Genomic DNA, 15,499 nt, shown 5'->3' on the forward strand with positions numbered 1-15,499 from the left:
GGTCCTGTAGTGTGTCGTACCTGAGGAAGCTCTTGCTGGGTGTGATCTGACTGATCGTGGGGTTTTTCTCATAGGTGAAGGTGAAGCTGGGCGAAGTGCTGAGGCAGGGCCGGCCGTCGTACACCACACACACAGACACGTTCTCTGCCAGCGCGGCGGGAGGCATCACACACCCGATCACTTCACTCGACCGCCTGCAAACACACAGGCGAAAACATAACATTTAGAAAACGTAACATTTTAACTGTACTTTGGCTTTGTTTAAGGATTGTAAGATGTGTATCATTACACCCATCACTGAAACATGAGACGAACACACACTCACATGTAGATGCTGCAGTCTTGAGTGGTGTTGATCCTGACGCTGACGGTGGATCCGGCGTCCAGGAATCGTCCTCTGATGGTGAGTCTGGTTCCTCCAGCGAGAGGCCCGTGTGGCGGGGAGAACTCCAGCAGTCTGGGCTCCTGTGCACGAGGAACACTTACTCAAAGACCACACAACTAACTGAGCTTGTGTAGAGCAATATCTGATCAGGTAGGAGCTGGGAAACCTTCTTGGACCAATAACAAATCAGCTCCTGCTTCCCAAAACACAGCGTACTGTGACAGGCTTTAGCCAGAGGAGCAACTGAACCAGTGAATCAACTAGAAACGCTACTATGTTCCAAAGACCACTTAAGCTGTGTTTTCCACAAGCGGCAACCTTCCTATCTCTCTTGAATCCAACACTGACTCAAACTGCAGTTCATGGACTGGCCACTAGAGACCGGCTGCAGAAGAGAGTCAATCCCATAAACCCCCATGTTAAAATGGCCAACTTTACAGCAGAGAAAACATGTTTACAGCCTGGTTCTAAAAGTGGTTTTGCTCTATATAACTAATTTTGCCCTTCATGAAAACTGTGAGGAGGGTGAATTTTTTCATAACTCATCCGTTTAAATTATATAAAGCCTTAAAGTTCTGCATAATTAAGGGCGTGGCCACTTGAGTGACAGGTGGACTGCGCTGATGTCACTGCTAGCCGTTTGTCTGCTGTCTGTTAGCGTCACATCACCTCAGCTAATCCGCCTCGCTGCTCATTTTCGTTTATCCCGGAGTGACGCTGCCAAGATGGCGACGGCCGGCTCCGCCCACTTTGGGCTTCAAAAACGCTCTTCAGAAACACTACGGGTGACTCACAGACACTACGCCCATACTTTTCTACAGTCTATGGCTTTCCATCTGGAAGGTGTGGTAATAGTAAGTTATAGGTAGCAGCACATAAATGTTCATATGCCAGAATGTTAAAGAGCTAAAGCTGTTGATAAAGTCCGAGTGCAGCGGCTTCGATCATATAAACTCTTCTGGAAGGTTAGTTTAAATTAGCATGTCATTCAGAAGTAATGTGGCATGTAGAGTGAACGTCAGAACACACAACACACACACACACACACACACACTCCACTCAGACCATGCCATCACTTCCTGTCGAGGCGAGGATGTTAGAGCGTAAGTGTGTGTCGCTCAGACAGATGCTTCCTGAGCTAAAGGTTTGAGGAAGGAGCTTTGGAGGAGGAATGATTCCTCAGGGAATGACCTGGACTTTCCTTGTTTATAATTTCTCTAGTTCTGCTCCAGCTCCATTTCCCACCTAGACCAGTCCTCCGTCTGTAGCTTAATGTTTGACCCATTATGAATTATGAATAGAATTCCACTCTTTGCAAAGATACTCTTTTGTTGTTACTAGTTGGTCCACAAATACGTTTTGCCATTGTTCCCATTAAGTTATGAAAACGTTATTTCTGAATGTTCTCTGACCGTTCAAAGCGTCCAGTTTAATGTTTTTAAAAACGTTTTTTCTTGGCTATGTGAACGTTAAGGGAACATTTCATTGTATTATTCTTCAAACATTATTGGAACTTTACTTTTGAATGTTCTCTGAACGTTCTCAAAAAAAAAAAAAGATTGACGACTGTCTAAAACGTTTCATGAACGTCGTATAAATAATGTTTTTGTTCTGATGTTTTGAGACCATTATTAAAGAACTTTGAGCAAACGTTCTATTAACGTCACAGGAAGAACTTTCAGAAAACCTTGCACACATTCGGAGAACGTTCCCTGTTCACTGGAATCAGCGCAGGAACAGCTAAAGCATCTGATCTGCAAATCACACTCTTATAAACACAGCGCTGTATCTCTCAATGCCATGAGAACACGACATCAGCCCAGAAACTCTCAGACAAAACAAACCTTTCCTGAAGTTCACAACCATTTACAGCGAATCAAGCCGATCTCGAGAGTGTGTTGTGTTCGCTCTCCGTTATTCGAGTTCATGCATTCAAACACGCCATCATGTCACACACTCGTGGGAGAACGTGTTCTGTATCTGTTAGCTGTCGAGGCGAGGGTGGAGTAAAGCAGAGCGGAGGGTGTGATGGGAAAATCCGTCAGGAGGAAGACAGGAGGGTGAATGAGGGATGAGGGAGATAACTGAGGCCTGTACGCACCACAAACGAGAACATGTCCTTCGAAACACCCACTGCGTTACCGGCCACGCTCACCGTCACATGATCACTCATCGTTTCCCATGATGCACCAGTCTCACAAACCAACCTGCAACAACACACACACACCTGACATCAGCCGGCGGGTCATGACCCAAAACAGGGCCCATAAAAGTTACTGGGAAGTTTTTCTGAAACGTTTAAAGTTGGACATTCGTCAAACATTTTTAAATGTTACTTTTTTCAGAACATTCAAACGTAACGTTCCCATAATGACTGAAGAATGACTGAAGAATGACTGAAGAAGGACTGAAGAATGACTGAAGAATGACTGAAGAATGACTGAAGATGATACAGTGAGAGTTTCCCTTAACGTTCAAATAACCAAGACATTTTTAAAACATTTTATGTCATGCTATTAAGGAATTGTGTTTGCCTGCATGTGTGTGTGTGTGTGTGTATGACTGTGTGTTTTTGTTTATATTACATTGTGGGAACCAAATGTCCCCACAAGGATAGTAAAACATGAGATCACCTCCATTGTGGGGACCAGCCAGCCAGCCAGCCAGCGGTCCCCACGAGGGAAATGGGTTAATAAACATACTAAATGATATTTTTTTGAAAATGTAAAAATGCAGAAAGTTCTCTGTGATGGGTAGGTTTAGGGGTAGGGTTAGTGTGTGTGTGTGTGTGTGATGGGTAGGTTTAGGGGTAGGGTTAGTGTGTGTGTGTGTGTGTGATGGGTAGGTTTAGGGGTAGGGTTAGTGTGTGTGTGTGTGTGTGATGGGTAGGTTTAGGGGTAGGGTTAGTGTGTGTGTGTGTGTGTGTGATGGGTAGGTTTAGGGGTAGGGTTAGTGTAAGGGGACAGAATATACAGTTTGTACAGTATAAAAACCATTACGTCTATGGAGAGTCCCCACAAAGATATGTGCGCCTGTTTGTGTGTATGTGCGCGCGCGTGTGTGTGTGTGTGTGCGCGTGTGTGTGTGTGTATGTGCGCGCGCGCGTGTGTGTGTGTGTGTGTGTGTGTGCGCGTGTGTGTGTGTGGGGTTACCTGACTGAAACAGTGTAGTGTTGTATGTTACAGGGCACTTCCCCGATGGAGACATTGACGTGATCCGCTCGGTGTCCCAGATTCCTGCCCTGAACCGTGAGCAGCGTCCCACCCATCAGAGGTCCCGTCAGCGGCTCGATCTGCAGCACACACACACACACACACACACACACACACACACACACACACACACACACACACACACACACACACACACACACACACACACACACACACAGAGCTGAATGCAGCAGAAGTGAGGGAGAAGATCATCTTTATTATAAACCTAACATTGTTAAACTGTTCATATGTTCATTATGGTTTGGGTTAGACACTAACTAAACAGTTCAACAGTTCAAACTAAACAGACTAAACCTTTGCTCATAAACAATCTTTCCACCTAAAACACACACACCTACACACACACACACACACACACACACACACACTAATGTACACTACCAGTCAAGTAAGACTCCCTTGAAAAAGAGATTTTGAATCTCAATGGGATTATTTCCTAGTAAAATAAAGGTAAATAAAAAAATAAATAAAATAAGTGTTCGTAATAATTTACACAATATTAACAATATTTCTGAAATAAGTATGTTCTGCTATTTTATAAAAATACAGTAGGTAGAAATGTGAAATATTACTACATTTTAAAACAGCGTGCCATTCACAAACAGCACCGGACAAAGGAACAGAAGGGCTTATACACACAAGATAACCAACAAACAGGTTTTTCACGACACATTTATTTTCTAACAACTCAGTTCATGTTATATCAGTGAAACATTCAAATAAAGTCATTTGTGTCAATGCATATTGCAGATTATTGCCGTTCATTCTCTTAGCCTAAGGTAGGGTTCAGTGTTTGCGGATCCTGTATGTCGGATATGACGGACCACCGACATCTTGGAGAAGATTCCTAAAGGTTTTGCACCTCCAGCACACATTACAGACATGCATAAGCGTGGATATGTTCTACATCTATAAAGTATATAGAAAGAATAAAGTCTTTTAAACTCATTGATTTCGCTTAACAACTTGAACCATAATCTGAACGCACAATAATTTTGTTGTAATCTTTAATCTTGTTGTGAAGTGTGGCTTTGTGTTTCTGTGGTCTAAACCGAGTCTGGAGTGACAGACAGAAACACACACACACACACACACACACACACACACACACACACACACACAGACACACGTTCATCAACAGTGTTGGCAGTGAGAGGAAGTGAGGGAGGAGAGGGAAGTGAAACAAGCCAAACTTGTGCGGTTCACATGAGCACTGGTGACTCCACATTCTGTCCTTACACACACATTTACATTCTGATGATGCAAGTCTTCATTATGATCACAATCTGCATTATGTCAAGATAAAATGTTCTATAAACTCTTGGTATGATGCCAGAGCCACAGTAATGCTGTCATTCTCACTGACGAGTGTGTGGTTGTGTAATATGATTAAATTGCTCATCACTTTTGACCAATAGTTTGCGCTGTTGTGTGTTGTGTGATCAGTGTGAGGAGACAACGACACACACAGTTTGATGTCAATATGCCAAAGAATCAGCTTGGCTCTACGCCATCAACTTTGTTGATGTGTCATTAGAGAATGATCCCTTTTTGTCAATCAAAAAGCTTTTGATATCTTTTGGCCGGCATGAAGACGATCAGACCTATGATCTAGGTGGCGTTCGAAAAAAGTAGATTTGCAAAGAAATGCAAAATGGCGGCCAGCAAGTTAGACCTAGTATGGCATAACTGGTATCATTGTTTGCAGTATGACTCAAGGAATCTATTAATTTCATTAAAATATCAGCCAAAAATAATCAGTAGCTATTCGCAATTTTTGATATTTCAATAAAAAATTTGACCACAAGGTGGCGCTGTACCAATTTTTTTTGAGTACGTATGATGGCACATAGAGTTTTGTATTGATACGCTAATTTATAAAATACAGCATTTTATGACCAAATTCAAAATGGCCGATGCCCAAAATGGCCGATATGGGAAAGTTGGGTTTTTTTCTGACACTGAATTTAAAGAGACCAGTTTTCAGATTTTTTGGCGAACAGGTTTTTCAGCAAAACAGTTTTTTCATATCTCCAGACCAGCAGGTGGCGCTGCGCTGAAACACTGCATGTAGCCTCACGTCATGTTTGTGATGACATGCACTAAGACTGGTCTCAATCCACTAAACTATAGCATTGTAGAGATATAACCTCGTGTCCAATATGGCGTGCAAGTCGTGGAAATCTTCACGCCTTATTTGAGAATGGTTGGGTTCATCATAAAGCTTGGTGTGAAGATGATCTGAGACAATTTTGGAGACCGAATTTCACAAACCACAAAAGTAGGATCATCTGCAAATTTAAAACGTGTAAAACAGCAGTTCTCCGAAGGCCTGTAAACACTCCCGAGCTCATACTTATCACTGAACTGTGTAATGAGTCTCATTTCACGTCATGTTACCTGCTGTTGTCTTCATTTACACCCCTTGCCGAAGTGAGAGACGGAGACACAAAGAGAAAGTGTGAAATAGAGGACAGAAATCACAGGCTGTTTTTAAACATATTCAAATGCAGAAAATAAGTTTGAGGCAAAACTAGGACACTGGCGGTTTGTCCCGAGCGCTTCGCTCACACACACTCCAGACTCATTCATCAGGCTTTACACACAGACTTCTCTTTCTACAAGGCATTTGTCCATTGTGCTTCATGCACTGCAGCCACAAACATCAACAGACACATACACATTTCATCCAGCCAATATAAAGTCACATAACCTGCTTGCCTACAGGTACAGAGAAGCAAGATTTGAGAGTTTTGGGAAAGAACTGCGAAATGCCTCTTGTGTTACTGGGTGAATTTTGTCCACGAAAGGTGTTTTCTGTCATTTATGGAAGCTTGTTTTCCACTTCCATTCTTTACTCTGAGAAACTGTAGAAAGTAAGTGATAACTGTCCCAGCTGGTTAGCATGAACACCTAGATGAACATAACTTCAGAGCTGCTGCGAGAGATTCTGGTGAAATGAAAGCAGAAGGAGGCGGACGAGTGTTTGAACCTTTGCTCTACATCTGAGAACTCTTGCAACACAAGCACAGTCACTCCATTACTTCTCTGTTCTCCTGTCTGCAGATCAGCAGGATCTCTGCCTCATCTCTGTGTCATCATGAGCTTCTCAGGGAATGTGGGTCAGAAGGACTATAGCGTATTATACTGTGTTGTTAAGTCATGGTTTACGTCTTTGTGCCCAAACCAATCCCAAAACGCTGGTTATAGAACAACAGAATGAAAGACTGATGGTTTATCAGCTTATGTTGCAACTTACCAACCTAAAAACATATGACTAAACTTGACCATGTGACCTGTGCCACATGAGACAGCAGTTTATAGTCCTTGAGCGCTGGAGTTTTTGGTTTCATTGATGTGTGCGCTCAGATATCGAGATAAATGTTTCACGAGTTCATATTGAGCTGCCTCTCACTTCCGCTTGCAGACTTTAGCATATTTTGAGCAGAATTCACACATTGTGAGGCTTCTTCTGAAACATTTCAAGTCAGTCTTTATTTACTCAACCTGCCGTTGCTCTTGAGCCATATGGCCTTCCTTCCTTGCTTAAATATTAAATTATGTTTTGTTTCTTGCGCACAAAATGAAAGCAGGTCACAGCGTCAGAACAACACCAGGCTGAGTCAATATTGACTGGATTTTCATCTCTTAAATTCTCCATCCATCCTCACTGCTGTTCGTGATCTCGTTGATGTCTGTGTTGTTGTGTGTTTGTGTCAGTCTCACCTTCTGGATGTGTGGATCTGGGCAGTGTGCAGTGATGGTCTGGCACTGGTCACGCTGACGACACTCGCTATGGCACCAGACACACATGTGACCCTGCGTCTCACGACCCCGACACTGGGAGCAGTCACTGTCCCCCGCACCACAGCTGTACACCTCCACTGCACACACACACACACACACACACACACACACACACTCAATATCTGTCCACTGAAGCCCTTGTGAAAACGTGTGATGAGCACATGACATCTAACTACAGTAGTGTTATTGAGATGGGAAATGACCAGTGTGCTCTAAAACAGCATGTCTGATGCTATAAAGCATTTGGTTGATGTCACATCTGTTAATGAATACAATCTGGATGTGCTGTAATTTCTCTTTGAAATTGTGCTGTTCATGAGCTCATTCATGATGTCACACTGCAGGACCAATCAAGCCAAAGGTGATTAAAATGGTGTAAAAACTACCTTTCTACACTTTCTCCTACACATTCATATAGAAGTTCATGTCAAAACTGTGGGGACATTTATGGGGACAAGTTTGTACCCATAAGTGAGAAGTTTCTCAATCCTCCTGTCCCGGATTGGGTGATAGGCTGGATCGGGAAGCCCGTTCTTTGGCATCTTCCGGTCCAGCAGAGAACATGTTGCTGGCGGCATCTAGCTCTGAGGAGCTTGACGTGGATGAAGAGGGCAAAGAGAGAGAATCAGTTGAGCCCTCTCCTTCCATCAGCCCTGTATATGGGGAGTTATTGGATGTAATGGCCCACACCACAGCCAGGTTTAACTTAACCTAGTCTCATGAGAAGCTGGAAGTCGCTCGTGGTAAACTCAAGCGATTTCTGGCGAGCCGTGATCATCCGCCATGAGCCTTCTGGATCTTGAGATCCTGAAAGAAGCCATATTCAGCCAGCATCTTTCCTTTCCCACATTCGAATTAGAAGAATGTGGTGGGATTGTGCGAGTGTAGAAGAGACACTGGCTAGCTATCTCTCTCAGAGTGAGGCATCCCCTTTGAAGGCTCCGGTTTAGCCGTTACAAGACGTTACAGATGGTGTTACAGAAGCTGTTTTGCAGACGTATCAGGCTGACCTGCTGAGAGATCTGGATCAGGGGCAGGGATTGTCTCCTGAAGCGGTCGCTGAATTGCCAAAGAGTCGGCTGTAGCTATCGATCGTTCATTGGCGTCTATGGTGGTTACGGAGAGGCATCTATGGTTGAATCTCTCGGAAATTAAAGATAGGGAGAAAACTTTCCTTCTTGATACTCCGATTTCACCCTCTGGACTCTTTAGCCACTTTTCCACCGTCGGGCCGAACGGTTCTTAGAATGGTAAGGAACGGTTCCAGTTGTGTTTCCACTTGAGCCTGGTACGGCACGGCACGTTTACAACTCCATGCCCTGAATTTTCTGCCCGGTTAGCTAACCGTGCCGAACCGTGCTGGTGGAATCCGTGAAGTGCCAGCTGGCCCGGATCGCAATGAGAACCGTTCGGCCCGATGGTGGAAAAGTGGCTTTTGAGGCGGTTGTGGGAAGGTTCAGAGAGGCGAAGGCACAGTTGGCGCCATTCAGGAGATGCACTATATTGCCAAAGGTATTGGGACACCCCTCCAAATCATTGAATTCAGGTGTTCCAATCACTTCCATGGCCACAGTTGTATAAATCAAGCACTAGGCATGCAGACGCTTCTACACACATCTGTGAAAGAATGGGTCGCTCTCAGGAGCTCAGTGAATTCATACGTGGGACCGTGATCGGTTGTGCAATTAGTCCATTTGTGAAATTTCCTCACAACTACATATTCCACGGTCAACTGTTAGTGGGATTATAACAAAGTGGAAGCAATTGGGAACAACAGCAACTCAGCCACGAAGTGGTAGGCCACGTAAAATCAGAGCGGGTCAGCGCATGCTGAGGCTCACAGTGCACAGAAGCCGCCAGCGTTCTGCAGAGTCAACAGCTCCAGTCCTCCACACTTCTGTGGGCTTCAGATTAGCTCAAGAACAGTGCGTAGACAGTGGAAGTCAGTCATAGTGCCACTAGGATACGGCCTTGGGGTTGACACGCTCTTGACTCCGGCCTAGTCCCATAGAGTCATTTAATGCTATGCCCACTATGTTTGTGCATAATCACAGCTCAGTGAGACTGGTATAGGTTCCCCATAGCATCAACACCAAACGCAGCGTCACAGTTTGAAACACGTCTCAGGTGGCGTATGAAACCCGGTTCCCTGAGATGGGGAACGAGATGCTGCGTTTGCCTCAGGTTTGCCTGCCCGTCTCCTTCACACACAAGAGTTGATGACATGTAAGTCAGATGCACTAATAATGCACGGGCGCTCCACATGTGATGTCACGGACTGCCCTGTGCCAACCAATACTGGCTTGTTTACAAGTGTTTCAGACACCGGTCATGCTGAGGGCATTCCCCATAGCATCAACACCAAGATAAAGCGTCTTGTGTGTGTGTGTGTGTGTGTGTGTGTGTGTGTGTGTGTGTGTGTGTGAGCTGATACCTGTCATTGGTTTTGGACTGTCTATATATGTGTTGGTTCCTCTTCTCCGCAGGTTCAGATGGAATATTTGGCTCCACATTGTAGTTTTTAGCTGCACAAACATATTAAACTTTTATTCATTTAGTAAAAATCAAAGTTCTGAGTTTCAGTTACAAATATGGAAGCTTGTTTCTGCCACAGAATAAAAAAAAATTAAAAGAGAATTACAACTTTTTATCTCACAATTCGGACAATTGAAAGTTTATATCTTACATTTCTGAGTTTATAACTTGTAAAACTTACAATTCTCACTTTAATTCATACAATTCCGTGTTTATAACCTGTAATTCTGACTCTTCTTTTTCCTCAGAATTGTGTCAGTGTGGTAAAGTGAACGTGAAATGTAATCTTCAGACTTGAGTTGATCGATTGAATGTGTCCGAGTCAGATATTGATGTGAATTAGCACTGTCTGTGACTGTATTTGAATCGAACATGTTCCCGCTCTCACTGACGGCTGCTGGAAGTGTGTGTGTCGGATGAACTTACGGTCACTCCACTGCAGTTCACAGACGACCCGTCCAGCCACTGCACACCGTACAGCTGCCCGTCACCGAAGTCACAGTCCAGCGCAGTGCCCTGCACACACACACACACACACACACACACACACACACACACACACACACATGTTTACTTAGCTATCTATTAGACGTAATGGTTTTTATACTGTACAAACTGTATATTCTCTCCTCTTACACTAACCCTACCCATCACACACACACACACACACCCAAACCTGACCCCTAAACCTACCCATCACACACACACACACACACACACACACACACACACACACACACACACACACACACACACACACACACACACACACAAACCCTACCCCTAAACCTACCCATCACACACACACACACACACACACACACACACTAACCCGACCCCTAAACCTACCCATCACACACACACACACACACACACACACACACTAACCCGACCCCTAAACCTAGCCATCACACACACACACACACACACACACACACACACACACACACACACACACACACACACTAACCTGACCCCTAAACCTACCCATCACACAAAACTTTCTGCATTTTTTAAAAATAATTTACAAACTTTAATTACTTTATTTTTATACCAGATTTACAAATGAGGACGTCCTGTGACGTTTGAGGTTTTTGGAGAATTTGTTAGGTTTTGGTCACTTCTGGGTACAAATTTGACACACACACACACACACACACACACACACACACACACACACACACACACACACACACACAGCATGACGACCACAGCATGTCCAATCACATCAGATTCATGTTCACACAACATCACAAGACCCTGAGACAGAGACGATCTCTCATGACTAACGGTCTCTGACAGTGACTCTCATGGCCTCAGCTGCTCTCGGGAACGACACACACACTACACAAAAACTTTTATTTAGTGGGTCAGACTTCTGATATTGCCAGTATGCAAATCTTTTTTGGGTCCCACTTTATATTAAGTGTCTTAAACCACTATGCATGTACTAACATTTAAGTTAATCATTTAATGCAATGCACTTATTGTGTACATAATTCATTTCTATAATTCCAACTATAATCACTAATATCCTAACCTGACCCGTATCCACCTCAATAACAGCACACGTGTTTTACAATACAACTTCACACATCTGCACACACATCTACGAACACGCTAACTTCACACATCTGCACACACATCTACGAACACGCTAACTTCACACATCTGCACACGAACTGTCTGTCAGTCTGTCAGTAACGCTCTGTTTAGTTCCTGTCTCTATGAAGCCCCTCCTCCTGAAAAGCACACTGTGCTCTGATTGGTCGGCTGGAGCAGTGTGTTGTGATTGGTCGAGCGCTTCGAGTGTGTTTGGGAAATGTCCCGCCCCTTACTATAACCACCAGTTTAACACACTACTAACTAACCACACCAGGCCCCGCCCCTTTATTCTGCGCATGAATTATTTAAATGAGGAATATTGAGACGTGTTCGTTCCCGGAAGAAACTCAAGACTACAGTGGAGGCGTTTCAGGAGTTCAGGAACACTCAGTCATTATCTCTGTTTACAGCAACAAAGAACCGGGCAAAAAGAGCTGTGAGGAATCAGTCCAGACTGTGTGTGTGTGTGTGTGTGTGTGTGTGTGTATTTATGGGTCATGTATGTGTACATACATGTTGTACGTTCTTCAGGTTCAGGGTGAAAACATGAGAGCTTCCAGTGGCCAGCGGAATAACATCATGGGCCTCCATACTGGGACAGGACTGGGAATACTGGGAGAGAAACAGGAGGAGAGAAAACAATAGTGACCGATGTTTAGAGAACTATGAATGCAAGCAATCTCCTGTGTGTGTGTGTGTGTGTGTGTGTGTGTGTGTGTGTGTGTGTGTGTGTGTGTGTGTGTGTGTGAAAGAGGGATCATGTCAACATCAGAGGAAGGGTGGTAACAGTGAGAATGCAAACATCAGTTATTTATGACTGTACAAGTGCAATCAGACCCTATTCTGCCCTCAGAATGTTTTCATGGAAAATCAGAGCGTTACCATACGAGGAAAAGACAACTAATCCCAAAAGTGCCTTAAATAACCACATATTTCCCAGCAGTTTTCCAAGTCTATCTTGAGAAACACACAGGCTAGCCTCCCTGACTGCAGGATTATTGTGGGTTTATGTTTTCTTCTGCTGTATTTTTAGTACATAACAGGAAATATGGTGCATCACAATAAGCATTAAGCTCTTATAAGGGTTTATTTATTTAGAGTAAGTAAACTAAATTAAATATTGGCTAAATGTTTTAGTTTTGTCTTAATTCAGCTTGTTGCAGTGCATCCTGGGATTGCTGAGGACACATTATATTGTTTTCTTTGGCCTTACCTTGAGAAATGTACACTATAAAACTTAAAATTGTGTTTTTACTTAAAGAGTTCCAACCTCATCTGAGCCTTAAGATAATATCCCTGACCCAAACCCTAACCACACATTCAGCTCATCTAAAGGTTACATGCAAACACACGTTTCTGCTGCGTAATCACTGTGCATTTAAAGAGAAACGCTGTTGTGTGTGTGTGTGTGTGTGTGTGTGTGTGTGTGTGAGCGTGTGTGTGTGAGAGCGTGTGAGTGAGTGTGAGTGTGTGAGTGAGTGTGAGTGAGTGAGTGAGTGTGTGTGTGTGTGTGTGTGTGTGTGTGTGTGTGTGAGCGTGTGTGAGTGAGTGTGAGTGAGTGAGTGAGTGTGTGTGTGTGTGTGTGTGTGTGAGTGTGTATGTGTGTGTGTGTGTGTGTGTGTGTGTGTGTGAGTGTGTGAGTGAGTGTGTGTGTGTGTGTGTGTGTGTGTGTGTGTGTGTGTGTGAGTGAGTGAGTGAGTGAGTGTGTGTGTGTGTGTGTGTGTGTGTGTGTGTGTGTGTGTGTGTGTGAGTGAGTGTGAGTGTGTGAGTGAGTGAGTGAGTGTGTGTGTGTGTGTGTGTGTGTGTGTGTGTGTGTGTGTGTGTGTGTGTGTGTGTGTGAGTGAGTGTGAGTGTGTGAGTGAGTGAGTGAGTGAGTGAGTGAGTGTGTGTGTGTGTGTGTGTGTGTGTGTGTGTGTGTGTGTGTGTGTGAGTGAGTGTGAGTGTGTGTGTGTGTGTGTGTGTGTGTGTGTGTGTGTTTGTCTTTATCACATGGTGGGGTCCTCAACCTGTAAGCCCAGTCACAGCGTGGGGACCAAAATTTTTGTGGGGACCAAAATCCTGGTCCCCACAAAAATAACCGCATTTTCAGTGAAAAAAAGGTCAATGACATGCCCTGTAAAATTTTCAGGGGTAACCTCACAATGCACAAAAACCAACGGTTTGTGCTTAGGTGTGCTTAGGAGGGGGTAACTCAGTACTGGCCCCTAGTGCCACAGGATGGTATAGCCTCAACACACACTTTTCAATTTCAAACACACACTGGACTAAAATGCGCATGTGCAATCAGCCACCTTTCACGTAGGCAAACTATGACTTAATTAATTGCTAAAGCTAAGCTCATTTTAAGGAAACTGAACCAATTCATTGATAACACAGGCTTTTTTTTTTATTAAGTGCTGAATAATGATAACATTATATATATTTTCATTTTTCATTGAAAGATGTATTTTAAAATGTAGATATTTCCATAATAATCATATAATAATAATTATTATTATTTAGTTATAAATAATATAATAATTATTATTTATATTGCTATTTAGTAATAAATAATAATTTAGTCTTATGTTAAGCATTGTTCTGGGCTGCGTTTTTTATGAGACTTTTGGGAAACACAGCCCTGTTTGAACGCTCTCTGTAATTGATTGGTTCTGACTTGCAGCATTTGCGTGTGTTCAGATCAGTGTCAGATGAGTAGGATTGTATATTGTACGCATACATTTTTTTGTAAAATAAACAATCACAGGTTAAAAAACACTGTAGTATCGATAGGCCTAGTTTTATTTGAGTATACTCGACGTCAGTATCGATACGCCCATCCCCCATCCCCCATCCCTACTCCACACGACACGAGGAGAGAAAGGATTATCATCAGCACTCGAAGGCCATTTCGGAGTCAGCTGGCAAGACAGGTTTAAATAAAAAAGGTAAGTTATGCCTATGTGACTTAAAGATTTATTCCAGTGTACGGAGCCAATTTGATATGATTTAAGTGCAACATGAAAACAGTTAAAAGCATGAAACTTTTTTTTTTTTTTACCAGATAAAAGCTCACATTTGAACTTGAGTCAGTGCTAAAGTTTAGGTACCTTAGTGCTCATCAAAATAAACGTCACGTTTCTTACAAATAACATCAGTTCTGTTTTAAAAATGTTTAAAAGCAACAGAGTTAACCTAACATACTGCATGTTTTACTCTTCCCTAACTAACATGAAGTCAATTGACTAGATTACTTTTTTTAGCAGCAGCAGGCACCTGCCTGGTTAAAAGTTGTTTTTATCTTATTTTGAGTAGATTGACTTTAAACCTTTTTACTAAATTTATTCAGTAACCAGCCGTTTTAGCTGTGTTTCAGAATTGTTCTCTATTCATATTCAAATTGACTGAAACTCAAAACACCTGGCCTTTCACGTGCATGCACGTGCTGAGCATGCACGTACCTATGGCAAGCCATTTTAACTTTTATTCATTTCCAGGATACTAATTCTTGATATCAACAATTCAATTTTTACTTGTTAAATTATATTATTTGATATTAGTTAAGATAATTAGTTATTGATATCAGTAATTAGATTTCTACTATAATAAAGGCAATTTTTGATATCAGAAATTACATTTCCACTACTAACAATGCTAATTCTTGATATCCACAATTAAATTTTCCCTAGTTAAAATGCTAGTTCTTGATATGAACAATTTAATTTCAACTAATAAAAACTATAATTCTTGATATCATTCAGAAGAGTTATATTTGACAGATTATAGCTCACCTAGTACTTTTTACCTCTTAAAATTACACTCCAGTGATCAAGATTTGATTGTCTAATGTTAAAGGAGAAGTTCACTTTCAAAAAAACTTTTGCTGATAATTTACTCACCCCCATGTCATCCAAGATGTCCATGTCTTTCTTTCTTCAGTCGCAAAGAAATTAAG

At 42.7% G+C, this 15,499-nt stretch overlaps 1 protein-coding gene across 1 annotated transcript in view; it reads right to left on the reverse strand.

The window, feature by feature from the left end:
* Positions 1-15,499, reverse strand: part of plxnd1 (plexin D1) — a 133,549-nt gene that overhangs the window by 66,150 nt on the left and 51,900 nt on the right. Inside the window, exons 9-16 of the mRNA XM_084389258.1 lie at positions 12,079-12,177; positions 10,387-10,476; positions 9,860-9,950; positions 7,345-7,502; positions 3,538-3,677; positions 2,487-2,592; positions 326-465; positions 21-194 (exon numbers count right to left, since the gene is read on the reverse strand). Of these exons, the coding sequence (XP_084245384.1) occupies positions 21-194; positions 326-465; positions 2,487-2,592; positions 3,538-3,677; positions 7,345-7,502; positions 9,860-9,950; positions 10,387-10,476; positions 12,079-12,177 (998 nt within the window). The remainder of the gene's footprint in view (positions 1-20; positions 195-325; positions 466-2,486; positions 2,593-3,537; positions 3,678-7,344; positions 7,503-9,859; positions 9,951-10,386; positions 10,477-12,078; positions 12,178-15,499) is intronic.

Source organism: Rutilus rutilus, assembly GCF_951802725.1.
Source record: "Rutilus rutilus genome assembly, chromosome: 19".
NCBI classification, from domain to species: domain Eukaryota; kingdom Metazoa; phylum Chordata; class Actinopteri; order Cypriniformes; family Leuciscidae; genus Rutilus; species Rutilus rutilus.